Raw genomic sequence first — 23,010 nt, forward strand, 5'->3', positions numbered from 1 at the left:
TCTGAGTACTATTCGGACAGAGTTTTAGTTTTATTATTATTATCATCATCATCATTATTATTAGCGGTAGTAGTAGTAGTAGTAGTAGTAGTCGCAGTACTAGCGGTAGTGATCGCCGTTAGTTACGCTAAGTACACGTACATTCAAACGGAACGAAAGGGAGTTCAATATGTTTCCTGGCCTCTCCAGAATTTGGGCTCATGATCCGCCCCTGCTGCCAGACACATCACTGCGAATTAATACTTACGACAACCAGCTTGAAACTGACACTGACCAGGTCCGTAGTGCCCTTGATGTCAGTCTGAATGTAAAAAATATATCTGGGGTGTTTGAAGTTTTGCGGCAAAATCTTATGCACTTTTACGGTGCAAGTACTGAGATTGGGAGGCAATAACTCTGATCCATAAGTTGCTGAGGTAAAGTGTAAATTGTTTGCGTGAATAAAAATCAGATATTAATTTCCAGCCATAAGTTTCTTAGCTAAAAATACGGAGTTTAGAATGCTCTGTCATCCTCTATAATTTTATTCCCAAAGATATAAGACCACAGTATTGTAGGCTTCAGTCCAAAACATGGTTGGATTGCCGCTCCTCGCGCTGATGTATCTTGGCAACTCTTTTCATATCTGCGTAACTACATCATCTGAACTGGCTTACTGTGTACAAATCTCTCTCTCTCTCTGATTCCGCTCCCCCCCCCCCTTCTCATACTACCCACAATAGTAAGGGACCTATTCCCTATTCCTTGATGCTCCAGAATGTGTCCTGTGCAACATATTCCCTGTTTTAGTGAGGCCGCGCCACAATGTTTTCTCTCCACTTCGACCCTTCGAAACTTCAAAATTCTTCTCTACGATGACTCTGGATACATTTTAATGTTTCTCGGCGTAACATTCGAGAAATGACACGTTCAACGGGAAATTTTGTGCTTACAATGATACGGCAAGTTCTCGATGCTAATTGAGTCGACTTCTAAGACTAAATGCCCCAAATTCATTATAGTATTACGACTCGCATCTATAGGATGGGTTTCAATTCAGTTTTTAAAAAATTATTGGAAATTTCACATAATTCGATAAATTATGCACCTAGTACTGGTCGCTGCAAAGAACAGCTGTCTTGTTTTAACAATAAATCTAATATTTAGGATTCCATGAAGCATAAGTATTCCGAGGTGACAAGACAGTCATAAGCAAAGAAAAACAATTTAGTTAGTGTTCCCTCTACGTCGGTTCGCGAGTCAACGTAGAGGATCAATCGAGTATTAGATAACTGAATTATTGAAAATAGTGAGAGGAAAACTGACACACGAAAATGAGCTATACTAATCAAAAGAATCTGTACGCTGCTGCGTACACCAGCGAGGAGGAAGATGAAGAAGAGTTACCGGCAATAAAGAGAAGACACAAGTGTCCGCAAAGCACGAAGTTGGCTGAAAAGATGCGAAAACAGCCCTCAGTTTATATGAGAAAAATTCCTCCTATTGCAAGAGAGACGTACGTAGCAGCAGCAAGACAGTGGACGACATATTTAGAAGGGCGGGACATAGTGAGTACCATAAATCCCGAAAGTGAGTTCTCAAATTCTTTTTTCTAAAGAATAATACTTAAATCTTTTTCTCTTAACTTTCCACCAGGCATTTCCTATCAAGTCGTTCAAGCCAAAGGTTCAAGTCGGCTACACGTTTCGGCAACAAAGGGAGTACGCTAGTCTGAAAATCAGCGAATTGTTAGAGGAAATGGATATTAGTAACGAGAAATTGATACCACCTCATGTTATGGAGCATTATACTAGCTACAAAAGACGATTTGGATTGTACAGCACTGTGAATTATCTGCCACTGGAAATATTTGACGACGAAGATTTCGACTGCAGGTCTGAATATTTGCACTACTCTATTTCATAGGTTACATCTTTAAAGCCAAATATAATGTAATATCTGTTAGCCCTACAACCACGGTTCAACTAACTTTAAATTTCATTTCTCTATTTAATCCCCCCACCCCCTCCCACCGTTGTCTGTTTAGCCAGGCATGCGCAAGTATTGTAAGGTTGTGTTTCTCACTTTCATTTTTAACGTGTTACACAGAACATTTGATATGAAATTTAGGCTTGTTTATCGCAGTTTTCTTGTTCGATGGGATCCTTAGTCCTAATTCGCTAGGTGTCAGTAGTAGTTTGAAGACTTCGGGATGCTAGTGTTTATATAAGGACGTTACAGAGTAAATTTGCTTGACTATAATAGACTAACATTACAGATCTAACGATAAAGTTCTGTGTGTCTAATGCTGGGTAGAGTTTACAGTAGGCAGTGAATGCAGTATTGCGCTCTCTGGCTTGTTAGTTGCAAAATGTCGACTAATCCAATTCCGCGGCCGTTGCGATAGCTGTTATTTCTAGGATACATGGTTAGATTAACAGGCGGCGGAGCCCTAGACCGGATATTTTTCTGGGGTCAAAAGCAAGGTCCATTTCTACTCGTCCGCTTTGACCCAAGACGTCTTGTATGACGTCGGTAGTTTACTTTGCAAAGGATGTAAGCGACCTGTTATTAAATGCTGTCTTTGTTTTTATTAGTATCTCGTATAATATACAATGCATTGTGCTGTTGTATTTTTATTTCTAGACACATTTGCGCTTGTAATTTTTCGACGTTTTTAGAAATAGTGTCTGGTATTGCTATCTTCGTTTGATCGCTATAGGTCAAGCGAATTGTTCGATTCAGAATATGTATTTTCTGTATATCTGCGTTCCGTTTCTTCCAGATAAATTCTCGTGTCCTATTTTTCGATGTCGTGGTTCCTCTGAGATGATACTATCTTTATTAATTGTTTTTCAAGCTTATCCCCGCCTAAAACCCCTTCATTTCCTCGGATGCCTCGTTAATTTCATTTTCTTTGCCGACTGAAATACTTTGGGTGTTATTTACGTTCGTGTATGAACATAATGGTCTATTGCCATCTTCAACAGTGTAATCGGCCTGTTATTAAACATAAACTATGGTTGTTGTGTCCGCCCCTCGTGGTCTCGCGGTAGCGTTCTCGCTTCCCGAGCACAGGGTCCCGGGTTCGATTCCCGGCGGGGTCAGGAGTTTTTCCTGCCTCGAGATGACTGGGTGTTGTGGTGTCGTCTTCATCATCATTCATCCCCATTATGGTCGGAGGAAGGCAACGGCAAGCCACCTCCATTACGACCTTGCCTAGTAAGGCATCGTTCACCTGCGCTCTGTAAAAGAAGCATGGGACTTCATTTCCATTTTCATGGTTGTTGTAACTAAGATAACACGTTCGTCTCTACGCCTAATATCACATCATTGGTCAGAGCCGAACCTCGTCATCCCCAACATCTTGTTTTCGACTTTCTACATTTCTAGTTTTCGTACATTTCTTTGTTTCGCTACAAAGTTAATATTCCATGTTACAAAAATTGTAATAATTAATGGAATTGCTTAAACGACACGACATCTTCCTTTTTCCGTTCAACAGTTATTTTGTTTACCGATGAGCTTCTTTACATCGCCCGTCGTGTTGCTTGTTGCACAGACTACTTTTAAAAAAATTAAACGATAGTGTGGCATTGATGGCCGGGAGACCCCATCCGGGGAAGTTCGGCCACAAGTCATATTGCAGGTGATACCACATTGGGCTACTTGCGCGTTGGTGATGATGGAGGGAGCATTTCACCCATTCCACGAGCGGAAAAAGTGTCCAACCTGGCCGGGAATCGAACTCGGGCCCGCTGCATGGTAGGAAAACACGTTACTACCCAGCTAAGCAGGCGGACAGTATATTTTTTTTAATAGTAACTATCACGTGTAATGATGAGCTGACAACTAAAGCAATGTTAAACCTTGAGCTGGCGCGCCAATGTATAAAATGCGCCAACCACAAATAACATTGCTTTTATCATTCCGTTGTTGTTACACAGTTGCGAGCCTGTGCCTATTCTTTCACTACAGCTTCAGATAGCACCCTGATAAGTTGTGCTGTATGTCCAGGTGAGCAGCATTACTGTAAAATGAACCGCGAGCTAGGTGAGAAAAAAATTAATATCTGTGCAAGAAAATAACTCAGACTGTGAGCGAGCAGCACATTCTGACATTATGGCAGTTTTGTATGGGTTAATTAGTAATCGACTAAGCGTTGGCTGCAATCTGATCAACTGCGCCTTTTAATGCTTTCTGTGGTGTAGCACTTGTACGCTGCAGAACACTGATATAATGAAAGTCTATTTTCTCATTATTTAACTAAACTAAGATTAACTGTGATTTTGCTCGTATATGTTTACCTTGGTAATCTAATGACAGCAGTTCTTTGCAAGCGTACAAAATACGCAGAGCGCCAGCTTGTGTCACGAAAAACGGCGCGCCCCTTCGAAGGTTAATCTTTTACCCGAATTGATGTGAAACAGCTAGAAATTGGTCGTCCGTGAACTAACGGGTCGAAAGGAACGATACAAAGATGAACGGAAGGAGACAGGAACGAATTCTAAGGAACTGTCTTTGATAGTTCACTTCGGTCGCGGCTTTCTACTTATAGTTCCCGGGAACGGGAAACGGTTGGTCTCGTTCCCGCAACGGCACGTCGGCCGGTCTCGTTCCAGCCTCGTTCCCGTTCCAGTCCCTGTCTCAGTCGGTCTCGTCCTTCGCGTGGCCACTCGTCGCAGTTCCACTGCCGACTGCTCCTAGTGTCGAGTTGTTCGTTTCGCTCGCTACACACGCCCACTCTAAATCTGTTTCAAACCTTTCTTGAACTCTGTATTTCTGGTTCTTTTTTCTATTCAGCGTCCGCGACCAGTAATGAAAATGTATTTCATAATTATGTAAATTACATAAAAATTACATTGTATGTAATACATACATCTTTTCAGTTAAGAAAAGGACATATCAGCTTGCTTCATTATTTCGATAAACAGCAGAAGACATAAAAAGACAAGTTTTTTTTGTCATTACACATGCAAAAGAAGTCAGTCGGCACGGGGGACACGAGTGGCCATTTTCAGTCCTTTTTGATACAAGGTAAAACAGCATTTTCGTTGTTATGGAAGGCAGACCAACTTACAACCGATTGAAGCCCGCACTTCATAATTCGAGTATCTGAGGAGGAGGTGATTAGTGTTTAACGTCCCGTCGACAACGAGGTCATTAGAGACGGAGCGCAAGCTCGGGTGAGGGAAGGATGGGGAAGGAAATCGGCCGTGCCCTTTCAAAGGAACCATCCTGCCATTTGCCTGAAGCGATTTAGGGAAATCACGGAAAACCTAAATCAGGATGGCCGGAGACGGGATTGAACCGTCGTCCTCCCGAATGCGAGTATCTGATCTCATAGTTTGTGAAGATAATATGATATCTTCTACAATATTATTTCACCGGTACAGGGTGGCGCACGAAAAATCGGCACCGACCACTAGACTGCTCATTGTCGCCCACCAATCATCAATTGTTTCGAAGTTATTGTTTGCATTAGCTTATTTGTTATTTCTTCACTGCCTAATAATTACATGTTTATCAATTCTGCTCGTAGCGGTCAACAAATCGTGTGTAATTGGCGAGCGGTCTGTAGTCGCTGGCGGTTTTCAGTGCGCCACTTTATATTATTTCACTGCGACCAGCCACTTTACACTACAGTTGGCTAAACGAGAGGTTTTACAGAATCACGGAACATAAATAAAGACCTTGTACTCCAGGGGGGTGGCCAGTACTCTCTCCTGGCGCTCTCCATCCTTCAGTTACGTATGCTACTAATTTTCAAGTTTCCATAAGAACCATGTACCATGCACAAATAAACGGTGAACGAGTAAAAATGAACGGTTCCCAAAAAAAAGAGCGATCACCAGTGAATTAGTTCCCAAGGAAGAACGAGTTTGCCCATCTCTAGATACAACACAACAGTTGGACCAGTGACATTAACAATCGCAGTCCTACAACTGCAGCGCCGATCGAGATCACTCGGCGCCCCCATTCCGTACGGCACCCGTGGCCAAGTCAACAGGAAGAACTTATATATCCATACTCTGCAAGCCATCCTAAGGTGTGTGTCAGAGGGTATGTTGCGTACCAATCCTATTCTCTACCTTTCCTAATCCAGTCGCGAGTACTCCACGGGGAGAACAATTGTTGCTGAGCCTGCGTGTGAGCTCGAAACGCTCTGATTCTACTTTCACGGTCTTTCCGTGAAATATTCGCACGAGAAAGCAATGTATTGATTGACTGTTCTAGGAACGGACGCTCTCGGAATTTTAGCAGTAAACAGTTTCGTGATGCAGAACGCTCTCTTGTAGCGCTGCAGTCTTTTCTCAAATGACAAAAATTACTTCAGAAAATTAAACTTTTTCCAGATGTACAGCCATGTTACAAGATACAACATGGTCATGTACGTAGGCACAAATATTCTAATGAAATTTAAAAGCGCTGCAATCGAGAAAATCTGGTGAATACTTTATTTTGTAGACTGTTATATTATTACTTTACTACACACCAGTAATCAGTAAGCGAAAGCAAATTAAGGAGAAGTACTATCAAAAACCGGTTGAAAGTTAAATACATTTTGAAACTGAAGCTATTGTAACACAAATTTAAATTTTCAAGACTGGTAAAACTGTTAAGACATTGACGGAATTCAGTTATATGCAATTTCAATGAGTTTCGTACCCATCATCTTCTGGCGATGTGATGGGTACGAAACTCATTGAAACGTTGCGACAATACGACGCCACCACTCGGCTGATAACCCGAGAAGTTAATTTGCAAATAGCTCATTTTACATGGCAGAAGACCCTCTGTTCTAAGGTTCACGATGGTGCACGGCCGATTAAGTATGGCTTTACCGTCCGCACGTTATGTAGTTAATTTTAAAAATATATATAATTTAAATTGCCATAAAATACTGTAGCTAAAGAACTAAAAATGTGTCCCAAAAAACATTAATATATTATACAGCACTTAAATATGTAGAACTCGAAATATTTACAAATGCTGTACAAAACGCAATTTCATGTCTGACAATAACAAAAATTGTAGAAAATGGAGGGAAATGCTTAAGGCAGTCTCTAGTGCGCATTCCTTCACGCGATTCTAAAATCAGACACTACACTGAGAAGCACTGAAAATATTTGTTCCTAGATACATTATCCTCTACGTACAATTTTCTCCCCTACGAATCCCAGGCGAGTAATATTCAAGTATTGACAAAATGATGATGTTGTAAGTCATATGCTATAACGAGCGGTGAAAAAGTTTCCGTTTGTGGGCGTCACTGCATCGTATAAGTAACGTAGCAAGACTTCGATGCAGCACCGACATGTAGGCAAGGAATTAGTGTAGCGTTCGTGTCTTTCCAACTTCCATGCGGTAAATGCAGGAACTTGGACTATGAATACGTTATTACCAAATGGAGCAAGACAGGACCAACGCGCTGTTGTTATTTTCTTGGCTGCTGAAGGACAAACATCGGTATACGTCCGCCGGAGAATGAAAAATTTGTATAGGGCAGCATTGTCGTCGGAAACCACGGCTGTGGAATGGTGTGCCGCGGGGTGCCGCTGCTTCATGAAAACGCACGTCACCATATCGCACGTGCCGGAAGGCCAGTATTACACTATCAAACTTCTTGTCAAAGATTTGATCAAAGATGTGATCAAATATTCCGTCAAATCTATTTGACTAAGATCTTTGACGTAGCGCTAGGAGGGGTATTACACTGTCATAATATTTTTCGTCAAAGTTCAAGATGACTGACAACAACAACTTCTTTATTAATCGCAGCAGTTGCGTGTACCACAATTGCTCTGTGTGCGCATGCGGAAGAGAAGCTGGGGAAAAAACGGAAACATACCTGGGTGAAGCCGTGGGTTTTACGACGACACGATAAGAGCATTCAACAAAACTTGTTATGTGAGCTTATAGTGGAGGACGTCAAGTCGTGCATCAATTACTTAAGAATGGGTGAGCATACATTTCTGTATGTGCTCAGTGAAGTGTATCCTCATATCACAAAGCACAATATTCACTTAAGAACTGCTACATCTGTAGAAGACAGGCTCACTGTAACACTCCGATTCCTTGCTACAGGAGAGGGTTAGGTTAGGTTAGGTCAGGTCACGTCTCCAATGTTCTTAATCTATTTTTGTATTCAGGGTGTCTCACGTTGTAAAGCACCTCACACCACAGACAGAATGCTGCAGCGATGCCAGCGCTCCATGTGGTAACATGTCACATTACAGTGAACAGAAGACAACCGACTTCTTTGATCAAATCTACAGCGAGGCCCTAGATTTGATCAAATATTGGACGACATTTGACATCTACAGCGAGGCCCTAGATGATCAAATATTGGACGACATTTGACAAAGTTCCCTATTACACCATCAGATATCATTGACAAAGATATTTGACAAAGAAATTTGATAGTGTAACGCCGGCCTAACGCAGAAATTACGCCAACTGGAGTGGGAAACACTTGAACGCCCACCCTATAGTCCTGATCTCTTCCCATACGATTATCACGCTTTCGGTCTCTTAAAAAAGGCCTTTAAAGATCGAGATTCCTGTCGGACAAGGATGTGCAGCAGGCAGTTACAGACTTCTTTACGTAGTAGGATACGGTATTTAACCAGTACTGTTTTACCAAACGTGTATCTTCAATCCGGTGATTCTGCAGGATGATTGCCTCAATGCTCACGGCGATTTCACCTGATTGTCATGCCGACTCTGGATTGTTACGGTCCTCGAACTGTTACGGTCCTCGAACGGGAACTTTTTGATCGTCCGTTATATCCCGTTAGTCGATGACTACACTTCCTGAGAATTCTCCCAGTGAATCTCAGTTTAACATCTTCCTCACCAGCGATTAGTTTTATGTAGTCGTTGTATACAAACTCTCAGACATTTAATGAATGTAACTGCTTCCAATAATTGTTCTGCAATTGTGTAATGATACAATAAAGAATCTTCCTGTCTACGTTTACGCGCAGTATTTATTCACGTTGAAGATCAAATTCCAATCCCTGCACCATGAGTCGATCCCCTGCAGTGCTTCTTGTATTTCGCTACAAATTTCTAGCGTTGCTGTTCCCCTACATAAAACACCAATCATAAAAAGCGTCTTCCACCAAGTTCAAAATGGTTCAAATGGCTCTGAGCACTATGGGACTCAACTGCTGTGGTCGTAAGTCCCCTAGAACTTAGAACTGCTTAAACCTAACTAACCTAAGCACATCACACACATCCATGCCCGAGGCAGGATTCGAACCTGCGACCGTAGCGGTCGTGCGGTTCCAGACTGTAGCGCCTTTAACCGCTCGGCCACTCCGGCCGGCTTCCACCAAGTTATTTACATTATATTGTGAAAAGTAAGGGTTCTAGAACACTTCACTGGGATGCGCCCTAAGTTACTTTTACTGCTGAAGATCACTCTACATTATTTAAGAATGTCAAGCTGTACTCTGCTTGCTAGGAAACAGAAACGCCGATAGAGGGTTCTACGCGCCCCCTTTCCTCCTGGTGCCCTAGGTGTGGAGTACATGGTCTATGCGTAAACAGGAGTTTGTTGGGAAAAAGTTGGATTGAGTATGTAGTGAAACGAGAAAAGCAATGCCGCAAAATCTCGAACTAAAAACCTGACAATGAAATCCGTTGCAGTTAGTGCCAACTACTGGAACCGACCACAACAGAACCTTCACAAATAATAGACAGAGCCGAGACAGTAGGAACACGCAGACCACGCAAGTCCCCATCGAACTGTCATGCCATTACGATATTCGAAACCAACATCAAAATCACGTGACGGCTGAAACAAGACCAAGGCCCTATCATTAAGCAATTTGTAACATACAGTTTGGTGAATAACAAGCCAACTATCAAGTATGTATGTTTAAATGAAACTAAGACCAAACTCCGTCCGAAAAGGCCCTGTAGGGCCCAACAGTAACGACCGACCGCCGAGTCATCCTCGGCCGATAGGCGTCACTAGATGCGGATATGGGCGGCATGTGGTCAGCACACTACTCTCCCGGCCATTGTCAGTTTTCGTGAACGGAGCCGCTACTTCTCAATCAAGTTGCTCCTCAACTTCCCTCACAAGAGCTCAGTGCTTCCCGCTGCCAACAGTACTCGGCAGACCCGGACTGTCACCCATCCACTGCAGCGCATACCTTTAGTGATCTGACGGTCACAGATTTCTCTCATTTGTAGCTGAAATTAAGCATTTATTTTAACCAAATTTTAATCACTGAGCGTTTTCATTTATTAGCTCAACATGGTAAGTACTACGATTGGCGTAATCTCTGCAAAATCCTCAATATTAATGCGACAGCTGTCATTTTAACATTCGATCAGGGAAACGAACTAAATGAAGTCTTCAATACTGTTCAGTACAGTGAGATGTTCGATCACCTCTCTAGTCCTAAATTGGTAGAAGTCGGAAGACTTCGGCTGATAGTCATTTGTTTTTGGTTACAGCCAACGTTACCTATCTTAGTGCTGTGTGAGGTAGCCATTGTTGTCTGCTGTGTTGTACTCCACTGCATTTCGCACATTTTTCTTTCCTTGTGATAGTGTATGTAACTGTTTCAAAAAATGGTTCAAATGGCTCTGAGGACTATGGGACTTAACATCTGTGGTCATCAGTCCCCTAGAACTTAGAACTACTTAAACCTAACTAACCTAAGGATAACACACACATCCATGCCCGAGGCAGGATTCGAACCTGCGACCGTAGCAGTCGCGTGGTTCCGGACTAAGCGCCTAGAACCGCTAGACCACCGCGGCCAGCCGTAACTGTTTCAGTTATAATTGTTATTACTTGTGATAAGTGTACGTGATTGTTGCAGTTAGATCGTTAATTAACATGTCAGTTCGCCAGATAATTTCAGTTTCGATTACTAACAACATTTAAGCGATTATTAACCTCCGCGCGTGACTTTTACTGTCGCGGAAGCAGAAGACAGTGACAGTGCCTGTACTGCGAGAAGCTGGCGGGTTTGTTGTACCTCCACCTCATGGCTCCTCAGCCCGCCGCTTTCTTTATGGAGGTCCAGACAGCTTCCTCTGCTTCCTGCAACCCGCCAACTTGAAGTTAACACGCTGCATTTATATCTTTTTTGTATTTCTCTGTGCAAGCGCCGGAATTATCTTTTCTGCAGCCGATTCCCCTTTCTAGCTACACTGTTCATCTTTCGATTCATAGTTTACAAATAAGAGGAATACAACATACTTGTTTGGTAAGAAAATTCGTTTTCAGACGTTTCCTCAAAAATAAACGCAAAAGTTTTTCCTGCCGTTGTCAAAACTGGCGTCCATGTCTAAACTTTAGACTAGGGCCAGTACCAATCACTACGGAATTCCGTTCATAGGCTGTCTAAAGCGTCGTTTCGCGTAGCCAATAGAATGATAGTTCAAATAGACCTCCCACTGAGTTGCCTGAGCCCAACAGTCTGGCGGATAGTGTTGCCAACACATGATAATTTTCTCCGGCAGACCAACACCGAAAAGTCGGACAGAATTAAATATCTCAGCGTCTTCTTGCAAAACTAAAGGTGAAATTAAAATTAAATTTAAATACTGTACTCATTCTAATAACATCTGTCAAAAATCCGTAAACCGACAAAGCCAAATTTTACCCGTCATACGATTTGAAATTCCGTCAATGTTGAGAGAAATCCGTGAAGTTGGCGACACTGCTGGAAGGCGTGGCGGTGGCGTAGTGTTTGCGATCGTCAAGTCTCAGCGGCTTCTCATTGTTCTCAATGAAGAAGTGTCGCAAATACGTGTACAGGAGAGCATCTAAGCGTGCTTGCCGCTGTTTTTTTTAAATATAAAACGAACTAAATCACCTACGCACCTGTCCTGTTAGAGAATTTTAACTAAGGTATAGTAAAATATATTTATTTCCAATAAATCTGATTTCTCCAGACACAAAGAAAGGTCCGATTTTACCCCAGACACCTCCGTCCCCGTTACCCCAGAACACACCCGGACGACCTCAAAATTAGAGCTAACCCGGGGGGAAGCCAGGACGTATGGCATCCTTTGTTTCATATAACCAGTGAGAGGCGCGAAAAGAAGCATAGCGCTGAAACTGAAAATATTCTCTTCTTCGCTGTTGATTCGCGGTTTTGTCAGTGATTTTGTTCTGATTATGTCAGTGATTTTTTTCTGATTACGGCTGGTAATTCCATTAAGCGTAATCTACTGGGGAATTTGTTGCTCCACGGTGACAGTGCTTTGGTGTATGTATCACGGGTGCATGGTCAAACATTGTAAATGTAGTAATTGTGAGGAGGACATGACACTGTAAGGGCGTAGGACTGATGTCGATGGGGCAGTGCGGAAATTTAGCGAAAGCTGCTATCTTCGAAGTGCTCGATTCGTAAGGGAAATTGATACGACTGTGCAGTTTCAGTAATTGTAGGTACGGTAGTGCAGATCTGTATTCGTATTCCGCGAACTGGGCTTGAAAAAAACAGTTATCTAATAATGACTAAGAAGTCGAGATTGGTGATGATGCCATTTGTGTGATCTGATGCTGAAGAAATACATAAAAGAATTTGTTAACAAGATGCTCTTACTTTTATGAATGACTTAATTTTTTAAATTAAAATTAATTGATTTATTAAGCGTTTACTTACAGTATCAATACCAAGCATTGGCTTATTCTATACCTTTACAACATTTTACGGTAATGTAATAAGCAGTGGTCAGAGATATATTTTACGTTGCAATAGGGCGGGGCAGTACCGAGGGGGAGGGGAAATAGGACCTCCCCAAGGGCACAGGAATACACGGCGTACAAAAACAGACAAAAAAAGACGGTTTGGGGATTAAGTAGAGATATGTGTTCCAGTTGTTTATGTAATGCTGTATTTATATGTTCGTGTTTTCTTTTGTGTGAATGTGCATTGCTGTATGTTTCCGGTTTTTGGTTTGGCGCGCGCCAGCGTGCTGCGACACTTAGAAATACGAGGTGCATTCAAGTTCTAAGGCCTCCGATATTTTTTCTCCGGACTGGAAAGAGATAGAAACATGCGCATTGTTATAAAATGAGGCCGCGTTCATTGTCAATACGTCCCAGAGATGGCAGCACCGTACGGCAGATGGAATTTTACCGCCAGCGGCGAGAATGAGAACTGTTTTAAATACTTAAAATGGCGACGTTTTCCTTACTTGAACAGCGTGCAATCATTCGTTTTCTGAATTTGCGTGTTGTCAAATCAATTGAAATTCATCGACAGTTGAAGGAGACATGTGGTGATGGAGTTATGGATGTGTCGAAAGTGCGTTAGTGGGTGCGACAGTTTAATGAAGGCAGAACATCGTGTGACAACAAACCGAAACAACCTCGGGCTCGCACAAGCCGGTCTGACGACATGATCGAGAACGTGGAGAGAATTGTTTTGGGGGATTGCCGAATGACTGTTGAACAGATCGCCTCCAGAGTTGGAATTTCTGTGGGTTCTGTGCACACAATCCTGCATGACGACCTGAAAATGCGAAAAGTGTCATCCAGGTGGGTGCCACGAATGCTGACAGACGACCACATGGCTGCCCATGTGGCATGTTGCCAAGCAATGTTGACGCGCAACGACAGCATGAATGGGACTTTCTTTTCATCGGTTGTGACAATGGATGAGACGTGGATGCCATTTTTCAATCCAGAAACAAAGCGCCAGTCATCTCAATGGAAGCACACAGATTCACCGCCACCAAAAAAATTTAGGGTAACCGCCAGTGCTGAAAAAATGATGGTGTCCATGTTCTGGGACAGCGAGGGCGTAATCCTTACCCATTGCGTTCCAAAGGGCACTACGGTAACAGGTGCATCCTACGAAAATGTTTTGAAGAACAAATTCCTTCCTACACTGCAACAAAAACGCCCAGGAAGGGCTGCGTGTGTGCTGTTTCACCAAGACAACACACCCGCACATCGAGCTAACGTTACGCAACAGTTTCTCCGTGATAACAACTTTGAAGTTATTCCTCATGCTCCCTACTCACCTGACCTGGCTCCTAGTGACTTTTGGCTTTTTCCAACAATGAAAGACACTCTCCGTGGCCGCACATTCACCAGCCGTGCTGCTATTGCCTCAATGATTTTCCAGTGGTCAAAACAGACTCCTAAAGAAGCCTTCGCCGCTGCCATGGAATCATGGCGTCAGCGTTGTGAAAAATGTGTACGTCTGCAGGGCGATTACGTCGAGAAGTCACGCCAGTTTCATCGATTTCGGGTGAGTAGTTAATTAGAAAAAAAATCGGAGGCCTTAGAACTTGAATGAATCTCGTATGCAGTACTGTCCTAAGCGTTCTTTTAATGTGTGTCAGGGCGCTGATGACCTCGACGTTGAACACCCGTAAGCCCCAACACACACACACACACACACACACACACTCGCAAGAAGCAGACGTGTTTGTGCATGTGGAAGTGTTTTTTGAGTGTGTGCAGGGGATGCCAGTTGTGCTGTTGGCTTTAAAGTCTCACAATCGCCAACACTACAGGGACTGTAGTAGTGCTTCATGCTTTCCCTCGCGATGCAAGTCTACAAAAGACTCAGATGTCGAAATCCTGTAGAAACTACGTGAATGTTGCAAATGCTAGAACATGGTCTCATCATCTCAAAGAAACTGATTATGTTAAATACATACACTTGCGTTCGGAACTGCTAATTTATTGCGACAGTGAGTGCTTAAGAGCGATGCATTTCCGTCGTGTATCTTGCCTTGTAGCGGCAGCGCTAGTGGTAGCACACAGCGTGCAACAGAAGATAGGGAGGAAAGTTTCAACAAACGTGTGAAGTACAGAAGAAGAAGAAACACTTTAGAAAAGCTTTTACCACGGGAGAAGAGTACTGATAAATGAACATTTACAGATGAAGTTCACTTGTGATGATTCAGATAAAGCCAGTTTCAGAATTCTGCACACAAATTGTGGTCACGTAATAGAGATGTTCGAAGTTAGTTGCCATCAAGCGACCGACTTCTGGATAATGAAGAAAGTAATGAAAATGCACTTCTTGTGTGGAATTAATGGAGTACTGGGCAAAATAGTTTCACCCAGTAAAATTAGAAGTTCATTACAGTGGTCAAAACTGGTTCGATGGATGAAAGATGCAAGTCAATTACTTTGTACTGCGTTTCAGAGAAAAGTTTCGTTTTCTTCAAGGAAAAACTCGGATATCATCTACCAGCAGCGCCAGCCTTGCTTTCTTGGATAAACCACAGTTTCACTTGCCACGGTAATATTGGGGGATATTTTAGTTAAACTACCTAATTAATTTGCTTTATACAAACAAGACGCTTGTATAATTTGAGTGAAGTGTCCACATATTAGAGTAGCTGTTCTTTTAAACCTGTGATGAATACAAGGCGAAAATGGGCGTAAACAGGGTGATTCGGCGATGATGTTATAAACTTTCAGGCGTAATGGGGAAAGGTAAGTTGCATCAAAAATCTTTAGTATCCATGGACTACAAATGCTTACCGTAAGAGTTATGAACTTCTCTTCATCTACGATTCTATGAAACAAATCTCTTCTACCGCAAACTCTTTGCTCTCCGCATTTTGTGAGGTGGTAGTATGGACCAAAACAAGAAAAAAAGCTGTGTGGTAAACAGGGTCTCTAGAGTGCACACTTTAAGAGCTACGAGTACTTATTTATCCTTGCTACTGTAAAACCCATGTCTTCTACTGGTCAAGTGGTCATAGATTTTGAGACAGGTCTTTTAGAGCCCATGTTTATTAGACGTTTTTCATACATTTACCCTTCTCCATCATCCCTGAAAGTTTGTATCATCATCAAGGAATCACCCTGAATAGATCCTGTTAACTCGCTAAAACCTTTCTCAGAGCCAAGGTGGGAAATTGCATGCTCATTTCGAACACTGACTTGGACAGCCGTAGTTTTCCGAAGAGAACCACGATAGGGGGCAATTAAGGTCAGTTCTGACCGCTATGACGAGGAGTATTTTTCTTTGCGAACTTGAAGAAGTGGATGTTGGGGTGTCTGGTTCCAACAAGACGGCGCCATGGCTCACTCGGCACGAACATTGATGACTCTCTTGGGTGAACATCTTTCCGAGTGTGGCAGGGGGCGAAAGACATTCCGGAGGGCTGAACGGAAAGCCTCTCCAGTTTGTCTGACGAACCGGTTTCAGGCTCTGTCTCAGGCTGATACTGATCTTCGGCCTGACATGGCTGCTTGTCCTGTTCCAGAGGTTGCCCCTCAGTCTGCAAGATCCGGGCAGTCGCAGAGGGTGGGCTTACTGGTAGTTGGGAGCTCCAACGTCAGGCGCGTAATGGGGCCCCTTAGGGAAATGGCAGCAAGAGAGGGGAAGAAAACCAATGTGCACTCCGTGTGCATACCGGGGGGAGTCATTCCAGATGTGGAAAGGGTCCTTCCGGATGCCATGAAGGGTACAGGGTGCACCCATCTGCAGGTGGTCGCTCATGTCGGCACCAATGATGTGTGTCGCTATGGATCGGAGGAAATCCTCTCTGGCTTCCGGCGGCTATCTGATTTGGTGAAGACTGCCAGTCTCGCTAGCGGGATGAAAGCAGAGCTCACCATCTGCAGCATCGTCGACAGGACTGACTGCGGACCTTTGGTACAGAGCCGAGTGGAGGGTCTGAATCAGAGGCTGAGACGGTTCTGCGACCGTGTGGGCTGCAGATTCCTCGACTTGCGCCATAGGGTGGTGGGGTTTCGGGTTCCGCTGGATAGGTCAGGAGTCCACTACACGCAACAAGCGGCTACACGGGTAGCAGGGGTTGTGTGGCGTGGGCTGGGCGGTTTTTTAGGTTAGATGGCCTTGGGCAAGTACAGAAAGGGCAACAACCTCAACGGGTGCGGGGCAAAGTCAGGACATGCGGGGACCAAGCAGCAATCGGTATTGTAATTGTCAACTGTCGAAGCTGCGTTGGTAAAGTACCGGAACTTCAAGCGCTGATAGAAAGCACCGAAGCTGAAATCGTTATAGGTACAGAAAGCTGGCTTAAGCCAGAGATAAATTCTGCCGAAATTTTTACAAAGGTACAGACGGTGTTTAGAAAGGATAGATTGCATGCAACCGGTGGTGGAGTGTTCGTCGCTGTTAGTAGTAGTTTATCCTGTAGTGAAGTAGAAGTGGATAGTTCCTGTGAATTATTATGGGTGGAGGTTACACTAAACAACCGAACTAGGTTAATAATTGGCTCCTTTTACCGACCTCCCGACTCAGCAGCATTAGTGGCAGAACAACTGAGAGAAAATTTGGAATACATTTCACATAAATTTTCTCAGCATGTTATAGTCTTAGGTGGAGATTTCAATTTACCAGATATAGACTGGGACACTCAGATGTTTAGGACGGGTGGTAGGGACAGAGCATCGAGTGACATTATAATGAGTGCACTATCCGAAAATTACCTCGAGCAATTAAACAGAGAACCGACTCGTGGAGATAACATCTTGGACCTACTGATAACAAACAGACCCGAACTTTTCGACTCTGTATGTACAGAACAGGGAATCAGTGATCATAAGGCCGTTGCAGCATCCCTGAATATGGAAGTTAATAGGAATATAAAAAAAGGGAGGAAGGTTTATCTGTTTAGCAAGAGTAATAGAAGGCAGATTTCAGACTACCTAACAGATCAAAACGAGAATTTCTATTCCGACACTGACAATGTTGAGTGTTTATGGAAAAAGTTCAAGGCAATCGTAAAATGCGTTTTAGACAGGTACGTGCCGAGTAAAACTGTGAGGGACGGGAAAAACCCACCGTGGTACAACAACAAAGTTAGGAAACTACTGCGAAAGCAAAGAGAGCTCCACTCCAAGTTTAAACGCAGCCAAAACCTCTCAGACAAACAGAAGCTAAACGATGTCAAAGTTAGCGTAAGGAGGGCTATGCGTGAAGCGTTCATTGAATTCGAAAGTAAAATTCTATGTACCGACTTGACAGAAAATCCTAGGAAGTTCTGGTCTTACGTTAAATCAGTAAGTGGCTCGAAACAGCATATCCACACACTACGGGATGATGATGGCATTGAAACAGAGGATGACACGCGTAAAGCTGAAATACTAAACACCTTTTTCCAAAGCTGTTTCACAGAGGAAGACCGCACTGCAGTTCCTTCTCTAAATCCTCGCACAAACGAAAAAATGGCTGACATCGAAATAAGTGTCCAAGGAATAGAAAAGCAACTGGAATCACTCAATAGAGGAAAGTCCACTGGACCTGACGGGATACCAATTCGATTCTACACAGAGTACGCGAAAGAACTTGCCCCCCTTCTAACAGCCGTGTACCGCAAGTCTCTAGAGGAACGGAGGGTTCCAAATGATTGGAAAAGAGCACAGATAGTCCCAGTCTTCAAGAAGGGTCGTCGAGCAGATGCGCAAAACTATAGACCTATATCTCTTACGTCGATCTCTTGTAGAATTTTAGAACATGTTTTTTGCTCGCGTATCATGTCATTTCTGGAAACCCAGAATCTACTATGTAGGAATCAACATGGATTCCGGAAACAGCGATCGTGTGAGACCCAACTCGCCTTATTTGTTCATGAGACCCAGAAAATATTAGATACAGGCTCCCAGGTAGATGCTATTTTTCTTGACTTCCGGAAGGCGTTCGATACAGTTCCGCACTGTCGCCTGATAAACAAAGTAAGAGCCTACGGAATATCAGACCAGCTGTGTGGCTGGATTGAAGAGTTTTTAGCAAACAGAACACAGCATGTTGTTATCAATGGAGAGACGTCTACAGACGTTAAAGTAACCTCTGGCGTGCCACAGGGGAGTGTTATGGGACCATTGCTTTTCACAATATATATAAATGACTTAGTAGATAGTGTCGGAAGTTCCATGCGGCTTTTCGCGGATGATGCTGTAGTATACAGAGAAGTTGCTGCATTAGAAAATTGTAGCGAAGTACAGGAAGATCTGCAGCGGATAGGCACTTGGTGCAGGGAGTGGCAACTGACCCTTAACATAGACAAATGTAATGTATTGCGAATACATAGAAAGAAGGATCCTTTATTGTATGATTATATGATAGCGGAACAAACACTGGTAGCAGTTACTTCTGTAAAATATCTGGGAGTATGCGTACGGAACGATTTGAAGTGGAATGATCATATAAAATTAATTGTTGGTAAGGCGGGTACCAGGTTGAGATTCATTGGGAGAGTGCTTAGAAAATGTAGTCCATCAACAAAGGAGGTGGCTTACAAAACACTCGTTCGACCTATACTTGAGTATTGCTCATCAGTGTGGGATCCGTACCAGGTCGGGTTGACGGAGGATATAGAAAAGATCCAAAGAAGAGCGGCGCGTTTCGTCACCGGGTTATTTGGTAACCGTGATAGCGTTACGGAGATGTTTAATAAACTCGAGTGGCAGACTCTGCAAGAGAGGCGCTCTGCATCGCGGTGTAGCTTGCTCGCCAGGTTTCGAGAGGGTGCGTTTCTGGATGAGGTATCGAATATATTGCTTCCCCCTACTTATACCTCCCGAGGAGATCACGAATGTAAAATTAGAGAGATTAGAGCGCGCACGGAGGCTTTCAGACAGTCGTTCTTCCCGCGAACCATACGCGACTGGAACAGGAACGGGAGGTAATGACAGTGCCACGTAAAGTGCCCTCCGCCACACACCGTTGGGTGGCTTGCGGAGTATCAATGTAGATGTAGATGTAGACGGTCTTCAGTGGCCTATCGCACGAGCCCTGTTGTTTGTGAGCGGAGGCTGGTGAGCCTCCGCTGTCTATTCAATGTCTTCTTCTCGTGATACGCCAAGCATTTAGGGCACTGTATGTTCCTACATCGCTACCATCCATTTACGTTGTTCAGTCGCCACAGGAACGGCTGTTCGATCATCGACCACACTCAACATGGCCATTTGGGATCGGTGCAAGGGAGAGCCTACAGTTATTACAGTTGGGGGGGGGGGGGGCATTAAGGTCCTAAGCCAGGTGTGGAGTAGGGCCTCCCCCTGGCTACTACCAAGGCACAGATTGCTTTTAGAACTGACGGCTTACAAGAAACATTGTACCACAGACTATGTTTTTAAAATTACATTTAATGAAATTTTACGTAGCCACCCAGATTTTATTAATCGTCTACACGCATGGTTCTAAGCAGGGAGATGCTTTCGGTTGTTCTGTCATGTTCCCCGACATTGTCCTCAGGATAGGGCTCCCAGAGCAGTTTTCAGTTTATTACGCGGAACTTGTTGCTATCCTGAGGGCAATGGAGCAGATGAGAAGGCGTCGTGACAAACTTTATCTTCTGCTCTGATTCTCAAAGTGCCCTTCTAGATGTTGCACAGATGTACCCAGCAGATCGTATGGTGCAACAGATACAGGACGCTCTCCTTCTGTTGCGCAGGCAAAACAAGGAAATCATTTTTTGCTAGTTTCCAGAGCACATAGGCATCCAGGGAAGCGAACTCGCTGCTGCTGCTGCTGCTAAGGAGGATTGCCCCCTTCCTCCTCCAGCCCGCCGTTCAGTCCCTTTGCTGGCTATCACTTCATTTGTAACCAAGAAGGCTACATGTTGGTGGGAGCCCAAGTGGCTGGAAGTGAGGGACAATAAACTATGTTCCATGAAAACTTCAGTGCGACCATGGATCACCTGCTTCCGCCCGCGTCGGTGTGAAGAAGTAGCCCTTACTCGGCTTAGAGTGGGACATTGTCCACTGACACGCGGCTTCCTCTTACTTACGTCAGAGATACGGGACCCAGCTGTCAGTACGACATCTTTTAACCGAATGTGTTCTATATGACGACCTGAGGGTTGAACTGGGTCTCCCACAGTATCTTCCCTCAATTTTAACAGATAACGAAGCGAGTGTTGTTCGTATCTTAAAATTTTGTGCGGTGTGCGGAATTCTCCCCAAAATACTTGATGTGCAATCTTATTGTGTCACAGAGTGGCTGGGTCACGTGTTATTTCTAAGTCGTCATCCAACCACGCTTATTTGTCCCTTTCTTAACAACATCTTTACAGGTATTTTCTCCACGATTTCATTTAGTTATCCCGCTGTGTCTCGCTGGCGTTTTATTACGGGCTTTTCTGAACCTCAACTTCCTGGTGTTGCTTTACATTTCCTGTGGTGGACTCAAACGTAGTTTTCCAGTTTATTGATCTCCTTCCATAGATTATGAAAATCTTCTTCGGCATAACATTAATGCAAGGGCGCTGATGACCTAGCTGTTTAGTACCCTCCAGCATAAATCATCATCATCATCATCATCATCAGTGGCCAGCACGCTCGCCTGATATAGCCCCCTGCGACTTTTCTTATGGGGTTATCTTAAATCTTTGCTGTATACCAACCGTCCACGGACCCTGGTTACGCCTTAGAACAATATTCGCGCTCCTATTGCTAAGACAGAGACATACTGGACAAAGTGCACCGAAACTCCTGCTTTCGACGTCCAAATGTATTGAGCAGAACGGAACCCACCTTCAAGTTCTCAAAACCCAATGAAACAAAACTTTAAATGTACATTTACGTAAAGGAAAGAGAATTAAATTGGTATCTCCAATACTTTCTCTTTTATGATTTTCTAAAATAAGTAAGTTCAAACTCCACGTGCCGTATTTTCCATGTTGGGCGGTCTGTTAGAGGCACATGGCATATTGTAACTGTTACAGTAGATGGGTGGAACTTAAAATAAAAGTAGTCTGTGTGCCTCATTGGTAAACTTATTTCTTAACCTGAGAGCGTCAACGACCTTCCCCGCACCTGGCAATGTCAGGACGAGAACCAAAAATCATGCTCAGCGAGAGGATTGTGAGTTCTCCAATCCCTCGTGTTCGCATCTTCTGCCTACCAGAAGAAGCCTTACCTCAGTCTGCGATTGTAAACGCACACTGTATCGATGTGCCTTTTGTACTGTCATATTATTAAAGTAACATAATATAGAAATGACTACTATTAGACGCATGTCATTAAAATATAGATTATATGGCAACTACCGCCTACAGAACTAGCTCTAATCAACAATGGCGTTCTTGCTCGCGACGATATTGTTGGACATAAGAGGTCGGCAAGCGGGAGTCGAAGCAAATATACTATGTGACAGAAGAATTTCGATTTTTGCCGATTGAGGATTGGAGCGAGACTGAGATAGACTATTTCAAATTACGTGAAAGGTCTCATACTTTCGTATCAGGAAACACCTTCATGAAAGCATTGTATCTTATTCTGAAAAAAGTGCAGCTGATTTTGGTGCCAAATATAGGGAAGATAGTGATACAGCGAAGCTAGTTAACGAAATATCTGCTTTCAAATTCCAAGCGAAAGGTTTGCTGAAGAGTATTGTTAGATATTTTGAAGATTTTTTTCAAGATATGGGTCGACTGATACTTATACCATAATAGAAAAACTTTGAGCATATTTACAATTCTGCCAGTGACTGTAACACGTTGTGAACGCAGTCTCGACGAACTACAGATGTCAAAAAACTACATAAGGTCGAGTGTGAGTGCCAGCAGGTTCTCAAATTTAGATATCTTGTCGACAAAATACGACACAGGTGCTAAACGTGAACTCAATAAAATAATCAACGAGTTTGCTTCGCCCAAAACAAGGAAATACAAAATAAAACTATAATAAATACACAATATATAAGAAAAATTTTAAGCTCTTAATTTTATCTCTTTTTCTTGTATTTCTAATAGTATTTTATGTACAATTAATAGTCCTTGAGGTAAAAGTAAATATCTATTCTTCATTATGTATCACACTAAAACGAGTGCACAGTAGCTGTCACAAACAATTTTTTGTTTCTTTTTCTATTTTTTACAGCTTCTAATCCTTGTAATTTATTTAACAGAGTGACATATTTAATTTGTTGTGTGCAATATTTTATATTAATATAGTTCATTTAATTAATAATTTTCAATAATGCCTAATTTTCATTAAATCTTTTAAAATGGTAGAACCTGCATAGAAAAACTACACAAAGCTAGTTTTACTAAAGGGCGGGAGTGGCTGCTTCGACTGTTCCCAGGAATTCAGGAACACCGCGG

At 43.2% G+C, this 23,010-nt stretch overlaps 1 protein-coding gene across 1 annotated transcript in view; it reads left to right on the forward strand.

Annotated features, from left to right (window-relative positions):
- Window positions 1–1,313: 1,313 nt before the first annotated feature.
- The window catches only part of LOC126417029 (dynein axonemal heavy chain 1-like), a gene marked incomplete at its 3' end in the record, with an annotated part of 951,942 nt that continues 930,245 nt past the window's right edge, over window positions 1,314–23,010 (forward strand). The window contains exons 1-2 of the mRNA XM_050084920.1: window positions 1,314–1,547; window positions 1,636–1,874. Coding sequence (XP_049940877.1) covers window positions 1,314–1,547; window positions 1,636–1,874 — 473 coding nt within the window. The remainder of the gene's footprint in view (window positions 1,548–1,635; window positions 1,875–23,010) is intronic.

Source organism: Schistocerca serialis, chromosome 8 (assembly GCF_023864345.2).
Source record: "Schistocerca serialis cubense isolate TAMUIC-IGC-003099 chromosome 8, iqSchSeri2.2, whole genome shotgun sequence".
In the NCBI taxonomy this organism is placed as follows: Eukaryota; Metazoa; Arthropoda; class Insecta; order Orthoptera; family Acrididae; genus Schistocerca; species Schistocerca serialis.